The sequence below is a fragment of the Falco cherrug genome, chromosome 8 (assembly GCF_023634085.1).
Source record: "Falco cherrug isolate bFalChe1 chromosome 8, bFalChe1.pri, whole genome shotgun sequence".
NCBI classification, from domain to species: domain Eukaryota; kingdom Metazoa; phylum Chordata; class Aves; order Falconiformes; family Falconidae; genus Falco; species Falco cherrug.
The window spans coordinates 15,994,382-16,009,181 of record NC_073704.1 but is presented as its reverse complement, the minus strand read 5'-3'; the positions used below and the strand labels follow the sequence as shown (position 1 = coordinate 16,009,181).

The window sequence follows — 14,800 nt, the reverse complement described above, 5'->3', positions numbered from 1 at the left end:
TGGCTTTTGGCCATGTTGAAGGCTTTGTAAGCTGTAAGGCTTTTGCTTGTGTCTTTCGTTTCCTGTGTAGAGTTCATAGAGAATGTGTCAGGGTGAACAGCTGATGCCAAAAGCAAATTCTCTTTAGCATGTGCAACAGTGGATAAACAGTCTTCATCCCAGAGAATGTGCTAACACATCTATATATTTCTATACTGTTGCTGAAATGGGTTTCTGTATGCTGTTTCTGGATCATTGGTTTAGCTACTGGTTTTATGTGTGTGTATTTCTAAAAACGCTGCAGTTTAACAAAACCAATAGGTAAGAGGACATAACGTTCTTCAGGGCAGTGTCTGGCCTTGGTAGAGTTGTTACATTTAACACAAACACAACAGCCTCTCCTTTTTTTTTCTTTTTTTTTTCTTTTTTTTTTCTTTCTTCTCTCCTACAAATAATTAGATAGCAGAAAAAAACCCCTATTTGCTGGATTTATGATATCCAGAAACTAATAAGGATGTGTCAGCTTTTCATGCAAAATCGGTGTGCCACGAGTCAGATGGTTTTTTGAGGGCACCCTCTCCTGCACATTCAGACCCTGATTTTCAAGTCTTCCTTGGTTTAGTCTTATTGTGAACAGCTTTATTTTTGTATTTAGTCTTATTTTTATGGCTTTTTGTAATTCATCTAAGATAGACATGAGGTTCACTGTGGATGAATGCCAGCTGGCTTCAATAACTGTTTAATAATTGGTATTTCTTTATTTGGGCACTTTAAATCTTCAGTAGAAAGTTGACAATGTTCCCCTTGCGTTTAGTTCTCATGTTTCATTCCATTGTGGCCATCCCTTTCCTTATTTAGGGATTTTCCAGGCCACCTCTTTACCTGCTGAAGATCATGCAATTTCTGTGTGGCAATTAAGGCAGATAGCTGCATGGAGGAGCATTTAGTAATCCAGTTACGGATTTTTTAACTTTATTTTTTCAATGCAGTTCATTGCTTGGAAAAAGGAAGCTCAAGCTGGGCACATTGCCACCAGGCATTTGTGGTTCATTAGAGTTTGAGAGCCATCGGCTCGGTAACCTTTCTTGTAGAGGTTTACTGGAACACTACATGAGCATGTTGAAATTGATGGGTAACATGTCATTTGCATGATTTAACAATTTTGTGTGTGATTTTTCTTTTCAGGGTGGATGACATTCCTCCAGGAATATCGCTGCTTCCTGATAATATTCTTCAGGTCCTCAGGCTCCAGTTACTGCAGTGTGTACAGAAAATGTCAGATGGACTAGAAGAGCAGCAGCAGGCTCTGTCACTTTTACTTGTGAAATTCTTTATCATCCTTTGCAGGTATTTGTTTTGATTGTTACCTCAACAAGGCTATTCAAGAAATCTTGATATAGCTTACAAATACAGATTCTAATGACACATACAATGTAATTTGACACCTCCTAGTAGAAACAGAAATGCCATTTCTCACAATCTTCAAAATAAAAGAAGGAATAAAAGAGAGGGAGGGAAGACATGCAATCATCTTCGTAATAATGTTTGCCATCAGAAATGGAATAAAAGGGGATTAGACACTAAATTCCTTGTAATTACATAGATATATCTATGGGAGTTCAAGATACGGTGTAACTGGTATGAGAAATACTTCTGAAAGAAACTGCACCCTCTTAACAAGAGCTTGATATGAAGTCAGTGAGAGTGAGTTGTACAGGAAGAACTGTTTCACATTCTTAACATGCTTATAATTCCATAAACAGCTTAGGAAACTGATTTATTACCCTGTTAACGCAACTGGCTTCCTCCTGAAACTTACGCCTTATTTTGTAATTCTGTAGAAGCAGGTGAATAAACTGTTTTTAGGAATCTATTCCTCACTATTTCTTCAGCCTTGTATTGTAAACTGCATTAAGAGAGGAAGGAGATAAAATATAATTGGGAATCTTCTTTTCTGAGTATTTGAAGCAACTTTTTGTTCTTGAGTCTCTTGGCTCTCCTTACCCCTGAAACAATACAAAGGGCTGTAGGACAGTGTTTAAGCATCCTGGAATATTAAATATAAGCAGAGTAGATGGTGGTAATGTGTTTCTGAATTATAAGCTGTTGTCAGTCTTAATTGCTGAAAAGTTCTCCTTATGTCATCGCTTCAGTATCTGATCTTTGTGACTTGTCCTTAAAACTGAGGAATAACATGTCCCATGCTATTTCTTTGTTGTGTTCTAAAATAATTTTTCAGATGTTGTTTTCCTGGGGAGAATTTAAAGTGAATAAATGCTTTTAAGAAATATGTTTGCTAAAGTTCTAGGAAGTATATGTGCTAGTAGTATGGGAGAAGTGGAAGTTACTGTCTTTGTTATCAGATGTCATTTCTGAGCTTTCTATTTAGAGTATCCTGGGAATCTACTTAACCTCTGAAACCCCAAATTCTGGATAGAATTGGCCTACAGTGGAGTGACTCAGGCCTTTCTTTTCCTTCCTGTTAGAAGAAAACTTGTGAGCTCTGTTACTGTGACAGAAATAAACATTTAAGTACATGCAGTCTTTTGCAGAGTATTTTTGAAATGCTGATACACTTTTGTATGATTATAGATAGAATGCTAAAACAAACATTGTTTGAACTAGCCTCAAATGGTACACTGTGTCCATTTCTGTGGTTTTTATGTTGTCTTCATAGAAATTTGGCTAACGTGGAGGAGATTGGGATGTGTTCATACATTAACCATGTTATCACCATGACTACGTTATACATTCAACAGGTATGTGGTTAACAATTCTCATGTGTTGTTTTTGCCATCCAATACTTCCTGCTAGCCAATAAGTGTTGTGTAGGGAGCAGCTTGCGGGCTCAGAACTATTCTGGAGGGGATCAAGATTATTTTTCAAATTCTAGCAATCTTCTGACCAAAGCTTTCTTTTTTTTCCCTCAGTTAAAAAGCAAAACAAAAGAAAAAGAAGTGGCAGATCAGACCCCCATGGAGGAGTTTGTGAGACATGCCTTGGCTTTCTGTGAAAGTCTCTATGATCCATATCGAAACTGGAGGCAACAAATTGCAGGGTATGTGTGGACTAGGACAGGATTAGAAATACTGTGTTTTATGATAACATTAGATGAATAATATGTAAAATTTCTGACAGAACTACTGCTGCTTGATGTTAAATAAAGAGTAGTTACATTGTATATTCTTCTGTTGCATTGTACAACTGTTAGAATTGATAGACTTGAGCACTTGATACTATGTTTTAGGGTGTTGGGTTTTTTTCGCCCGAAGAATAGAATGAAATACTTTTTTCTACCAAAATTAATGTAATGAAGTAGGCATACTTGCAACTGAACTTCGTTGCCACCAAAGTTGTCAGAGTACTAATATATCCTATTCCTTTTAGTGGAAAGCTGAGTTGTGGGGCTTTTTAAAAGGTGGGAAATGGAGAGACAGGATATGTGAGCTTATACATAGTCTTGGATAGTTAATGTGTTCTTCTGTTGTGTGTACAAGGGCTGAAGTTGTTTGTTCTTTGCTGCTGTCATTCAGAATTGCTTTTCCTTCAGGTCCTCAGTTTTATTTCTATCAGGATCATTTTAGCAAATGCATCAAATGTTGAATCTGTGCATGCAAATAACTATAGGCATAGAGATCTCATATCTCATGTGACCTAGTCTTGTAAAACCTCAGGTCCGTTCTTGCAGCATACATTCTTTAGAGCTAGTGCAGCATTTGTGCTAGCTCTGTGACTTGCATTTGTGCGGCAAGTCATTTGTCCAACTGCGTGCAAACAGAGCGGGGATCACATGAGCTGTGTACTGTGGTTGCTGGAGTTTCTTTATAGCTCAAAATCTGCAGTGTGCCAGAATACTGCATAGATCGTAGTTTTCACAAGGCCGTTATGGAAACAAAAGGTGATGTTGTCAATAGCATCTTGAATCATTGTGCGCCAAGTTTTAAGGACCGTGTAAGGATCGTAGATTCTGGTATTTTTGTGCAATGTGAGAATTCTGTTTTGTAAGACAGACGGTGAATTGACACCAGTTCTCACATATGGCCTACCAGTGTACTGTTAAGCTCTTCTCAGTTTTAGTGTAGGTAATGCCAGCACATCTCATGGTATCTTGGGTAGAGTATAAATACTCAAAGTCAGTGCATTACAACCAGTAAAGGGGCAGAATTTGGCAGTGAATCGATACAATCATGCTACAGAATAGTATTATGCTTTCTGAAACTGGATCTGATTTAAATATCTTTTAAAAAATATAATGTATTTACTGGCACTCTAGAAGTTAAAGCAGAATTAAATTTGAAGATATACCAAGAGGTATTTGGTTGTAACTGCTCAGCATGAAGGTTCTTCCATTGCTTCCTCCTTTCAAAAAACTAGCCCAGTTTTCTAAAGGGATGGAACAAGGAAGCCAAAAGGAATGGGGGATGGAGACCTGGTTGAATTAGGACAAAAGGAGTTATTGAGGATCACAGTGTAGATACGTTACATCTTTGAAAAGAAATTAGTAAGTGTATCAGTAGAACTATATCCCTTTAATTTGATAGTGCCCCACCCACACCTCCTCCCCATAATGAGCCCATCATGTTTTGTGCCCATTTCAAATTGCATGGTAAAGGAATTTTGCAGTCTAGCTGGTGGCTTAGTTAGAATAAGCAAGGAATAAATAACAGATTGCTGGCTATTTTTTTTTTTAACTAAACTGTAAAAGGTTAAGGTATTTCTAGGAGCTGAACAGTAAATATGGGATTAGCTGTGATACATTTTTTCAAGATGAAATACTACTTGATCTTTTTTTTTTTCCTTCTTTTTTTTTTTTGATCCTGTAGGCAAAAGGTAACTCCTGATTTTTTGGCAGTCTTTTCTATTATGAAGTCATAAATAAGCAAGTCATAAACAAAGGTATCATGTCTAATTTCTTTGGTGTATCTTTTTTAATGTAATTGCAGACGTTTCCTTAGTACAGTTGAAAAGAGCAGACAGAAGTATAAACCAGCTTCCCTCACTGTTGAGTTTGTCCCTTTCTTTTACCGTAAGTATTATAAACAGCATGTTTAAAACTAGTCATCTTTGAAGGAGTGAATTCAGTGATTTCAAGTTCCTTTCCCCTAAGAATGCCTGATAAATGTAAAAGCCCCTTACTTGCTTTCTGAGACTGAGTGAAGTGGGTTGCTTTGTTTGCTATTTTTTTTCTTTAAGCATCATCATCTTGCCATTCTTACTCATCTTTGAAAGCCTGAGTTTTTTCAGACTTTCTTTCAATGCCTAACATGATTTTATAGGGTTGGTTCTGTGAATTGCCAACTTTCCCATTTATTAGGGTACATACAGTGATTGCACGTAAGATCCCTGTAGCAACTGTAATGATAACTTGCATGGAGAAATCATCTTAGGAAAGTGTTCATGCATTTTTGTCTCTTAATATGGCTTAACAGCTAGAGAGAAGGGAACTGTGCCATCCAACTAGCAAATGCTCCTTGGACTGTAGTTTGGGAAACTGCTCTGTTTTGTCTCTGCTTAAGTCATTAAATGTCGCGATGGCTACTTTAGAATTCATGTGTTCTTACAGATTGGCTGTGTGGAAAAGGAGGACTTATGTGGCCGTGTTCTATACTTGAATCTTGGGAAGGTGGGATGCCCAGCTAGTTTGCCAGTTTCGCACACCAAAGTGCTAGGGCCAACAGAATTGAAGCAGCTAGTGCCAACAGAACTTAAGCAGCAGGAATATTCTGAAGGGGCGGGGGTGTGACTGAAGTCAGCCCTTTTTGCAGTTGTTAACTTGGCTTTAATAGAAAATAGGAAGGTTCTGTTCCTGGAGCGGTAGCATTTATGAATTCGGTGTCTCTAGGTTTAAGTTGGATATTCCTTGTGTTCCTTGAGATTCCCTCTCTCTGTAATGTGAAATAGCCTAGTTCCCCAAAAGACCAAAATGCTGATGCCAGGAAAATGCCTTTATCTTTGTGCCAAAGCACTGGAAACCCACTCTAAAAGCTGCTGCTGAGGAATGTCATCTGCAGGTTCCCTCCTCCCCATTCAGTGCATTGCACTCTGGTTCCTCCTAAATCCCTGGAATATTATATACTGTGACTGAGCTACAAATGTACTAATTAGCTGGCAGATACTCATCTGCTGGTTGGCCAGCTGGCAGGAAAGACAGAAGAAGAAATTGCTGAGCATGTGCTTTAGACAACTGCCATGGCAGCACTTATTTGAGGCTTTTTTGGTCTACCCAGTGTAATGATTTATTCACAATCTGCTAGGTACTGCTCTTTTGAATTTGTTGGATGCTTCCCCAAAAGATTCAGAAGCTGTAAATCAAGAGAGTGGTGGGACTAGCAGACTAACAGTGTGATCATCTAAGCTTTCTTTCCTTTGAAGAACAAATTAAAAAAATACCTGTGCAATTTCCTTTCAAAACAGGTTTATATATTCAGTATATAGTCAGAAGTCTTACTTGCTGATAATTGGTAATTGTCTTAAAGGTTATAGTATCATTTTAATCAATATAACATTCTTGCATTTTCAGTTTCTACTAAAATCTCAGTTTTTACAAACCCAAGTCATTATCAGTTCTATCTGATAAAGTTACTGAAAGTTTTATTGAAAGGTTAATTCCAAATAAAATAATCCTTTACAGTTTGTTGCAGCTACTTTGAGCCCAGTGTTATTGCTATAGCAACAATATCCAGGTTATATCTATTGCTAAGAAGAGTTCCTCAGGCTGTTTATAACTAATCAGATATGACACAAGAAGAGATGCAGCGTAATTAAAGACACTACTGCTAGAAAGGTTACAGACCTGCACAAGCAGCCCTAGGAAGTTTGGCTTAAAGGGGGCAAGCTCAGGGACTTTTTCTGAGCTACCTGCACTGCATATGGCAGTAGACTTTCTGTGCCAAAATTGCTCCAACCTTTGTCATTCTTGCTAACTGCTTGCATGTTAGCATGTCCTTCTATTTCTTATTAGTGTGGACAAAAAGGGCTCAATTTACATTATGAATCGGATCAACAGTTGTTGTATGTCTGTCGTTCTGTCAGCCTGCGTGAAAAGCTTTGTGCAAGCTGAAGGTCTAGCCTGTGAATTCCTGATAAATGTGGTCCTGTTGTGTTACTTTGATAATGCTGAAATTATTGTGTTTGTGTCTGATTTATTTAAAAGAAAGTGGAAATTACCTAGTTGAAATTTTGTTTAAAATTGCATGATGACAGGGAGCTTTGTTTATCATGTTATTTTTGGTAGGTTTTTTTTTAGAGGAAAAACTTTATCTAATTTAAATGACCAAAGTAAGGAATCCTTCTTTTTATTTAATCCAATCAGAATGCTTTCAAGAAAGTGAACATCTCAAGGAAAGCCTAAAATGTTGCCTGCTACATCTTTTTGGAGCTATTGTGGCTGGTGGCCAGGTAAGCATGTTCTAAACTCTTTTCAGTTGCTGAAGACTCCAAATGCCTGTTCATTGTTTAAGGCTTAGAAATATCCCATAACCCATAAATGAGAAGGATTTGTTATTGACTATGTATTGTTTGTTTGTCTTACAAAGTTTGGGGTCATTCTGTGCAATAGTATCTAAATGTGAAAAGCTAGGTCCTGATTTCAAATAACAGTAGAAATTTGCTGTCTACAATAACTACACGTTCATATGAACTTACTGTAATATTTCATATCATAAAGAAAAAATGTGGGGTTCCCACCTGCAAAGGTAGAAGTTTTGTTACCAACATGTGAAATACATTTAGCTTACTTCCCAGTGTTGGAGGTGGGCTGTTTCAGTAAGAGGCACAGAGCCTTTATAGCTTGGAAGCTGCTTAAAATCTTGGAAAGAATGTGAAGAAAAGGGTATATTCATCATCAGTAAAGCCAACATCCAGTCTCTTGCCTGGCTTCTTTAATATGCTACTTAGTCTGGTCACAAGCAAATGTTACTTCTGATGATCCAAAAGAGAGAGCGTTTTAAAATGTCAGGGAGCAGTAAAGCCAGGCATTGCTCCACCAGGAAAGGGAAGGCAAGCTGAGACTGAGCATGATGACCAGGCAGGTCATTTAAAAAATTTAAAGTATTGTGAATCTGTTTTTCGATCACTTTTTTTTTTTTTCCCCCATGGGTTTCAGAGGAATGCTCTTCAAGCAGTATCTCCTGCCACCGTGGAAGTCTTGATGCGTGTCTTAGCAGACTGTGACAACTGGGATGACAGGAACCCTGAGGAGGTGAGCAGGAAGGCAGAGCTGACTCTGAAGTGCCTGACAGAAGTTGTCCACATCCTTCTAACCAGCAGTTCTGACCAGCGGCAAGTGGAGACGAGTACAATATTGGAGAACTATTTCAAGCTGCTTAATTCGGACCACTCAGCTTTACCCAATCCGAGGCGATGCAGGCAATGGGAGAGCAGATTCATAGCACTACAGATTCAAATGCTGAGTGAGTACCCACTTGTGCAGTTCTTTTACATATCTCTTGATAATAACTCCGAAGCAAGTAATGACTGAACCGTGATAGTAGTATGACTGAATGTTCTACCAAAACATGTTCACTTGGCTTAGCAATTGAAAAATTTCAAACATTTCTTCATTGGCATTACTTTAGATGTATTCTTTTTTTAATCATTCGCTGCAAAAAAACCCAGAAGAAACCTGAGCAGATTGCTCTCATTTAACCGGTGTCAAGATTCACAGAGTGCCAGTCTCCATTAAAAAAAAACCAACAAAACTTTTACTAGGCAACAGGTAATACTCATAGCATCTTAATAATTGCAGAATAAGATGGTTCTATAATAATTTACCCGTGTGGTGGCTATTTTGTGATAGTTCACTTTTCAAATGATGTTATTATAAACAGTGGCCAAAAGTGATGGTCTGAAACACTTGGGTTTAAGTCACTGGATAAGAGCTCAGGATTTGGAGGTTTTTCCACTTTGATGTTCAGAATGGGAAATATAAATAAAAGTATTTCTTTTCCTAAACTTCCAAAAAAACCGGGGCAGTAAAAAATGCTTATGGTATAAGGCTGCTGTGGACTGTAGAATGCAGAGTAGTTACTTGATGAGGAAGCAAGTGTTTGTGTGCTTTAAATAAAAAGCATGCTGCTTATGTACTCACAAATGGCAGTGACTTTAAACAGAGCCCCAGAGAAATCGCAGATACTCAGTAACTGAATTTTTTTCCAGATGCAGTAGGTTACATGATAATTTTTACAGCATCAAAATGTTTGGCTTTAGGCCTAGTGCTCTGTGCTTAAAATGCATGTTGTTCTTGGTCAAAGAATTCACAGCACATAGTTTGTTGTATAACTTCCCCCTCCCCCCCCATGTTTATTATGTACTGTGCAGAAAAAAACAAGTTTGATGGATTTGGGAAGTGTTTTGTCTTTTGTCTTTGATGCCAGTTCTGATTTAATTTTATAGATACCATCACAGCCATGTTGGACTGCACAGACAGGCCTGTTCTGCAGGCAATTTTCCTTAACAGTAACTGCTTTGAGCATCTCATTCGACTGTTGCAGAACTGCAAGGTAAATTTTCCCTTATCAGGATATTTTTAATAAAACATGTGGTTTAATATTGTAGGTATATTAATTACCTATATATATTTTTCCTGAATTTGATAAAATTTTATCATGTCTGCATACTGGAAGTAAACTTTGGATTAGTTAGAGCCACTAATGCCATGAAAGGTCTGAAAGATCCAAGTTGCTCTAAAAAAGTTGGGTTTTTTTCTTTTTTTTCCTTTCCCCCCACTAATGAAGTAGAGGTGTTTCTTGTCTGTCTTGTCATTAAAACAATGAATGCTTATTTTGAGCAAAATACCTTTGTAGATCCTGCTCAGTCTGTAAAAGCTGTTAAGGGTGTTACTGGAGCCGATTCCCAGCCCCTCCCCCCCCCCCCCCCCCCCCCCCCCCCCCTTTTTTTGGTGTTTGGTTGTTTTTTTTTTGTTGCTGGTTTGGTGTTTGGTTTTTTTTTTTTATTGCTGGTTTGGTGTTTGGTTTTTTATTTTATTTTATCCTGTCACTGGATTGCTAGGAAGTCACTTACAACTGCTGCCAGACGGAGGTCTGAATTCTGATTTCAGAGGCATATTTTTCTATTTAAAAAAAACCTTACTGGTGTGCCTTTGTGTTTCAAAATATTTGAGTCTTGTGTAGCTGGCATAAAACATGAGCTCAAGCTGTTACAAATGTTCTTTGATTGTTCATCTCCTTCTATACAGGATTTAGTGTTTACTTAGATGTTGTGTTTTCATCTCAGTTCCAGATGGTCATAATTTGCGAGCTAGTGTCTTCCACCGATTGCTTTGTAGATTTCATTTTTTCCTGTGCCAGAGAACATAGATGTGATATAACTCTGTGGAATATTGTGTTTCTTTTGGTGATATGTTGGTGACGTTACTATTTTGAGCTCTTCTAGTAGTAGATAATTTAATGCTAGCTACGGTATGCAGTTTGATTCAAATCCATTTATATTTTGGATTAGAACGTATTTCAGTGCAGTGATATATTAAAATACATGTGTTTGGTTTATCTCTTAACTGTAGTTATGAGTGGCAGAATGCCAACTGACTTGGTGTTTTGAATGGTGTTTGTAGTTTCTTACCTCCCCCTGAAAACACATTGTTTGACCTTTCCATTCTCCTCTTCTGTTTGGGAATCTGTGCCTATTTTTGTACTGACCTTGTACTCCATAAGAAATTTCTTTTTTAGTTTCTTATTAAATGATCAAGCAGTGTCATGTTTACCTGTTCATGGAGACTCTTGCTATGTTCCTACTCTCATATAAACAAGTGATGGGATTTAAGAAAGCAGGAACAGCTACTCTATTTTTGCAGCTTGCTGCTTTTATTTTTATTTTGCTTGTATGTCAGTCATAAGGTACCCTCTTCAGAGGGTTTTTTCCTGTGATACAGTCTCACATATTACTGTGATTGATTGGATATTATTACGGACAGTTTGCTATATAGTGGGTTTTTTAACCGTTCACAGTCAAAATACCCCCAAGGATGAGAAGTGGGAAGAGGGTGGAGACTGGGAAGGTGTATATTTGCGTTTTCCAATATACTGTATCTCTGTTGTTTTTCAAAGCCGAAGAGCAGAGGTGAATTTAGCTGTGGAATATTTTTCTGTATTAGCTGAGGGTGGAGACCCTATTTCTGGATCTTTTTTCTTTACCTATGAAAATCTTGCTACTGGCTTCACCAGCGAGCTGTGTAAAGCATGTTGTGCAGCGCTGCAGATAGTGGGAGAGCCTGTACGTAATCTGAAGGTCAGAATGGGAGTTGGAGCTTGCAAATCGGAAGTGCAAGAAATTTCCATGGAGAGGAGGCATAAAGAAAATCCATGTAACTGTTTCTGCTACGGATAACCCAAAGAACTTAGGGTATTGAAGGCCATACTTCTAGTCATACTTCGTAGTCATCTGCGTTCAAGAGTGTTCTAAAATTTAAATCTTTTGTTTCATCTTTGCTGGTTTTAAAGGCTTATAGGCAAACTCTCTTCACTTAATTATGCTCTAGGGTTAGAAATCTGCACAAAAGCTTTTCAGAACTGCTGGGTTAAGTTTTGATGATCTAAAAGTTGCTTTTTTGCCTGTGACATCTGAAAAGAGGGACTGCACTTTAGAGATATCAGGCGGTGGTTGTTCTATACTGAATCATTTAACAAGCTGCTTTGTCGGTCCTAAATCTCAAACTGTCGAAGAGACTTTTGAGCAAAGCACAATGACCTGTAGCAGTATGCCTGGTTAAAAAACCATAATATTTATTTTAAATAGAAGAATTTATTACAAGATCCACATGTTTTTAGGATCTATTTCCATTTTACGTGTGTTATCAGAATTGAAGTAACCCATGTGGAAAATTTGATGGTGGTTTTTGCATGTCTGCATTTGCTTCTGTTTCATGTTCTTATTTCCACTTGTTAATGTTATAACCTTCTGAGGCATATTATAGCTATTCTGCAGTGTTAAGTGCTCTTGACTCTGGTGTAGCTTTCCAAATGACCTGTGTTTCTAACTATGTGCTTTCACACCTATGTAAGTCAAAGTAATATCTTGAGCGTTGTCCTTCTGTTTGCCCTGATTTATAGAAGTTGATTTCTCAGGTCGTTCGTCTTTAGAAAGACTGCCTAGGAGATAATGGAATAAAATGTATGATGAAAAAGAGACCACCACAAATGCTTAGTTTTTACCCACTAAAGGAACCTATTGGAGTTGTTTTTGTTTTGTTTAGTGTTGTTTTGTCTTTTGGTTTTTTTTTTTTGAGGGAGGACTTTAATTTAAAGATTTTGATCAGAAAGGTTTTTAAACACCTCAATAGAATCTAAAAACAGAAGATAAATTTTTGTCCTGATTAGGTGACAGCTAAACTTTGCACACAAAGTGACTGCAGTCAATTATAAATTTGAGGTGAGCTTTAAACCTGCAAATTCAGGAACTAACCAGGCATCTGGCTGCTATTCACAGAGCAGTTTCTTAGCTGAAGATGCAGTATAGGTGTATGTTTAATTTTAAGCTATTTACAACCTCTCTGGTTCTTAGGATGATGGCAGAGGTATTTTACCCTTCTTCCTGTCCTAATGACTGTGTGTCCCAGAAATTCTGCTACTGTTGCTGTTTGAAGATTAAAATATTCTGTTTTGGTATCTTCAGTCTTCACCTAGGATGAATCATAAGTGGAAAATGGTGAAAAATTCGTATTCATTTCTTTGCTGATGCCCCACTGTTGTGTCTCTTTGAATTTTTGAGAACCTCCTGTCTTGTTGCATATTTTAAATGAAATGACAGTTGCTAAGCCAGTGACCAGTATAAGTTCAAGATAGGTCCATTTCCTTGTCTTGGCAATCACATATTTTCATTTAATGTGGAGGGCGAAAGCAATTACTATTTAGCAAAAATACGTTGTAATCTTCAATACTGTAAGAATTAACGGAAGGCTAATATTAATGGAGGATTGTCTCTCACTAGTGTGAGAACTTTTTTATCTTTTTTTTTTCCTTTTTATCTTTTTTCTTCTTTTTCTCTTCCTTTTTTTTTTTTTTAATGTGAAATACAAATCCAAGGCAGCTTTCAAGGGTTTGGCTGCTGGTAACTGTTTAATGCAATTATTTCCATTATTCTTGTCTCTGTTTCTAACAGCTGTTTTTAAATGCTAACAATAAAGTGGCAGACAAGAGTGAGAAAGACCTTGCCAACAAATTACTGACAGAAATGAATGAGGACCAGGTACCTACCTAACCTGTTTTTTGCTTCAGTTCAAGTCAAGACACAATCACAGGAAAACTGATTCCTGTGCTTCACCTTAACCATCCTCTTTAAGCCTTCTGCGGCAAGAGGAACTTGTGTTGCTACACACATCAGTATTTCTTGTCTCTGGAAAATATTTTTTCTGTATAAAAGATTGAATTCAATCTCAGTTTTATTAATCTGCTTCAAATTGCAGATATTTGCAATACATTGAGTCTCAGTTATGCTTCTTTTAAGGAAAAGGTGAAGTACATGAATGAAATAGAAATAAATTCTATCAACGTGGTGGTGATTTTTTTTTTCCTTTCCTTCCTTTTCCTCTTTTTTGCTTCTTTGTCTCAGCACTGTGGTGTTTTGGATTCTGGGGCCTTGTTTGTGAATCTCAATGGTTGTATTTGATGTCCTGATTTTTTGCTTGTCATCAAGAACAGATGTTCACAAAACAATGGACAGGCTGAATCAGGGAGGTAGGAATAGCCTGTTGTTTTAATTTTCCCAAAATATTGTGGGAAGTTCAATATGTAAATTGTTGTCGCATTGATTTTATAGTAGAATGATTTGTTCTGAGTAAAAATGTAAAGAAACACTAAATACAAGGTATGGTAATCTATGTATTGTGCTTCTAACTAACAGCTTTGACTTCTTTTAGAAACTCAGTGTAACACTCTAACCGCATGCAAATGTTTCTTCACATCTAACACTATCTTCTGATTCTTGATACTTTATTTGCAAAGTGTTTGATACAGTATTTCAGAGATGATGAAACAGAGTATGTTTGTTTGCACAGTTTGGCTAATTGGGTTCACTGATGGATGCAAAATAGTACTCCAACGTTTTTGCCCTTAAAACCACCATAGAAATACCAATTTAAATGAGAATTATATACCCCCCCCTACTCTCAGAAGATGACTTAGATTGGAAGATTATGTTAATCAATATGATAAGGCTATGGGTGAGGCAGCCACCTACTGTGCTGGTGTGACTTATCTCTTATAATTTATGTGTGTGTTATGTTGGCATGTAGGGACTTGGATGGAAAAGAAAACACTTTACAAGAACTGCAGGTGCGCTTGTCCAGCAGCACATACACACATACTGAAAGAGGCTTCCTAACTTGTTTTCCTCCCTCCCTCTTGAGGTTGTCCATTAGACGCATGAGGAAAACCTGTTTGTCCATCAGAATATTTGAAGTGCAATGTGTGTTGTGAATGCTTCTCTCCTCTGGAAGTATGTGGTTAGTTGTCTACTGTTACGTGATTCCTTGTAGGCCATGGGGTTATAACATTTGGACTGGTGGGGAGATGATTTTTGAAGCATGTTAGCAAACTCTTGGTTTCCTTCCTGGCAGGAGGGCACAGTATAGATTTTTGGAGCTGAACTGTCCTTATGCATTTGTGTGTAACTTTTTTACCTACTAATTTCAGGTGTTTCAGGGACACCTAGACTGCTTGGCAGTATCAACCATTCAAGCCCTCACAGCAGTAATGCACAAGTCTCCAGCTGCTAAGGTAACGGTATTATATATGCAGAGGTCTGTTTGCTGTAAGCTTGTTGATCTTGCTTCTAGTTAGTGTTTTTATCACAATATCTTGATAAACCT

General features: G+C 37.5%; 1 protein-coding gene across 6 annotated transcripts in view; it reads left to right on the top strand.

Moving 5' to 3' along the window:
* NBEAL1 (neurobeachin like 1) overlaps nt 1-14,800 on the top strand; it is an 88,715-nt gene that overhangs the window by 22,753 nt on the left and 51,162 nt on the right. For 3 of the 6 annotated variants that reach the window (XR_003561599.2, XM_027810785.2, XM_027810784.2), the window contains exons 3-11: nt 1,165-1,326; nt 2,657-2,738; nt 2,910-3,037; nt 4,923-5,005; nt 7,292-7,377; nt 8,084-8,390; nt 9,373-9,479; nt 13,093-13,179; nt 14,625-14,708. Coding sequence is in view for 5 of the 6 variants with exons in the window: in XM_027810785.2 (XP_027666586.2) it covers nt 1,165-1,326; nt 2,657-2,738; nt 2,910-3,037; nt 4,923-5,005; nt 7,292-7,377; nt 8,084-8,390; nt 9,373-9,479; nt 13,093-13,179; nt 14,625-14,708 (1,126 nt within the window). In the remaining variant the exon portion in view is untranslated. Of the gene's footprint in view, nt 1-1,164; nt 1,327-2,656; nt 2,739-2,909; nt 3,038-4,922; nt 5,006-7,291; nt 7,378-8,083; nt 8,391-9,372; nt 9,480-13,092; nt 13,180-14,251; nt 14,435-14,624; nt 14,709-14,800 lie in introns of those variants that run through there. The other 3 variants (XM_027810786.2, XM_055719321.1, XM_027810787.2) reach the window with 3 other exon arrangements.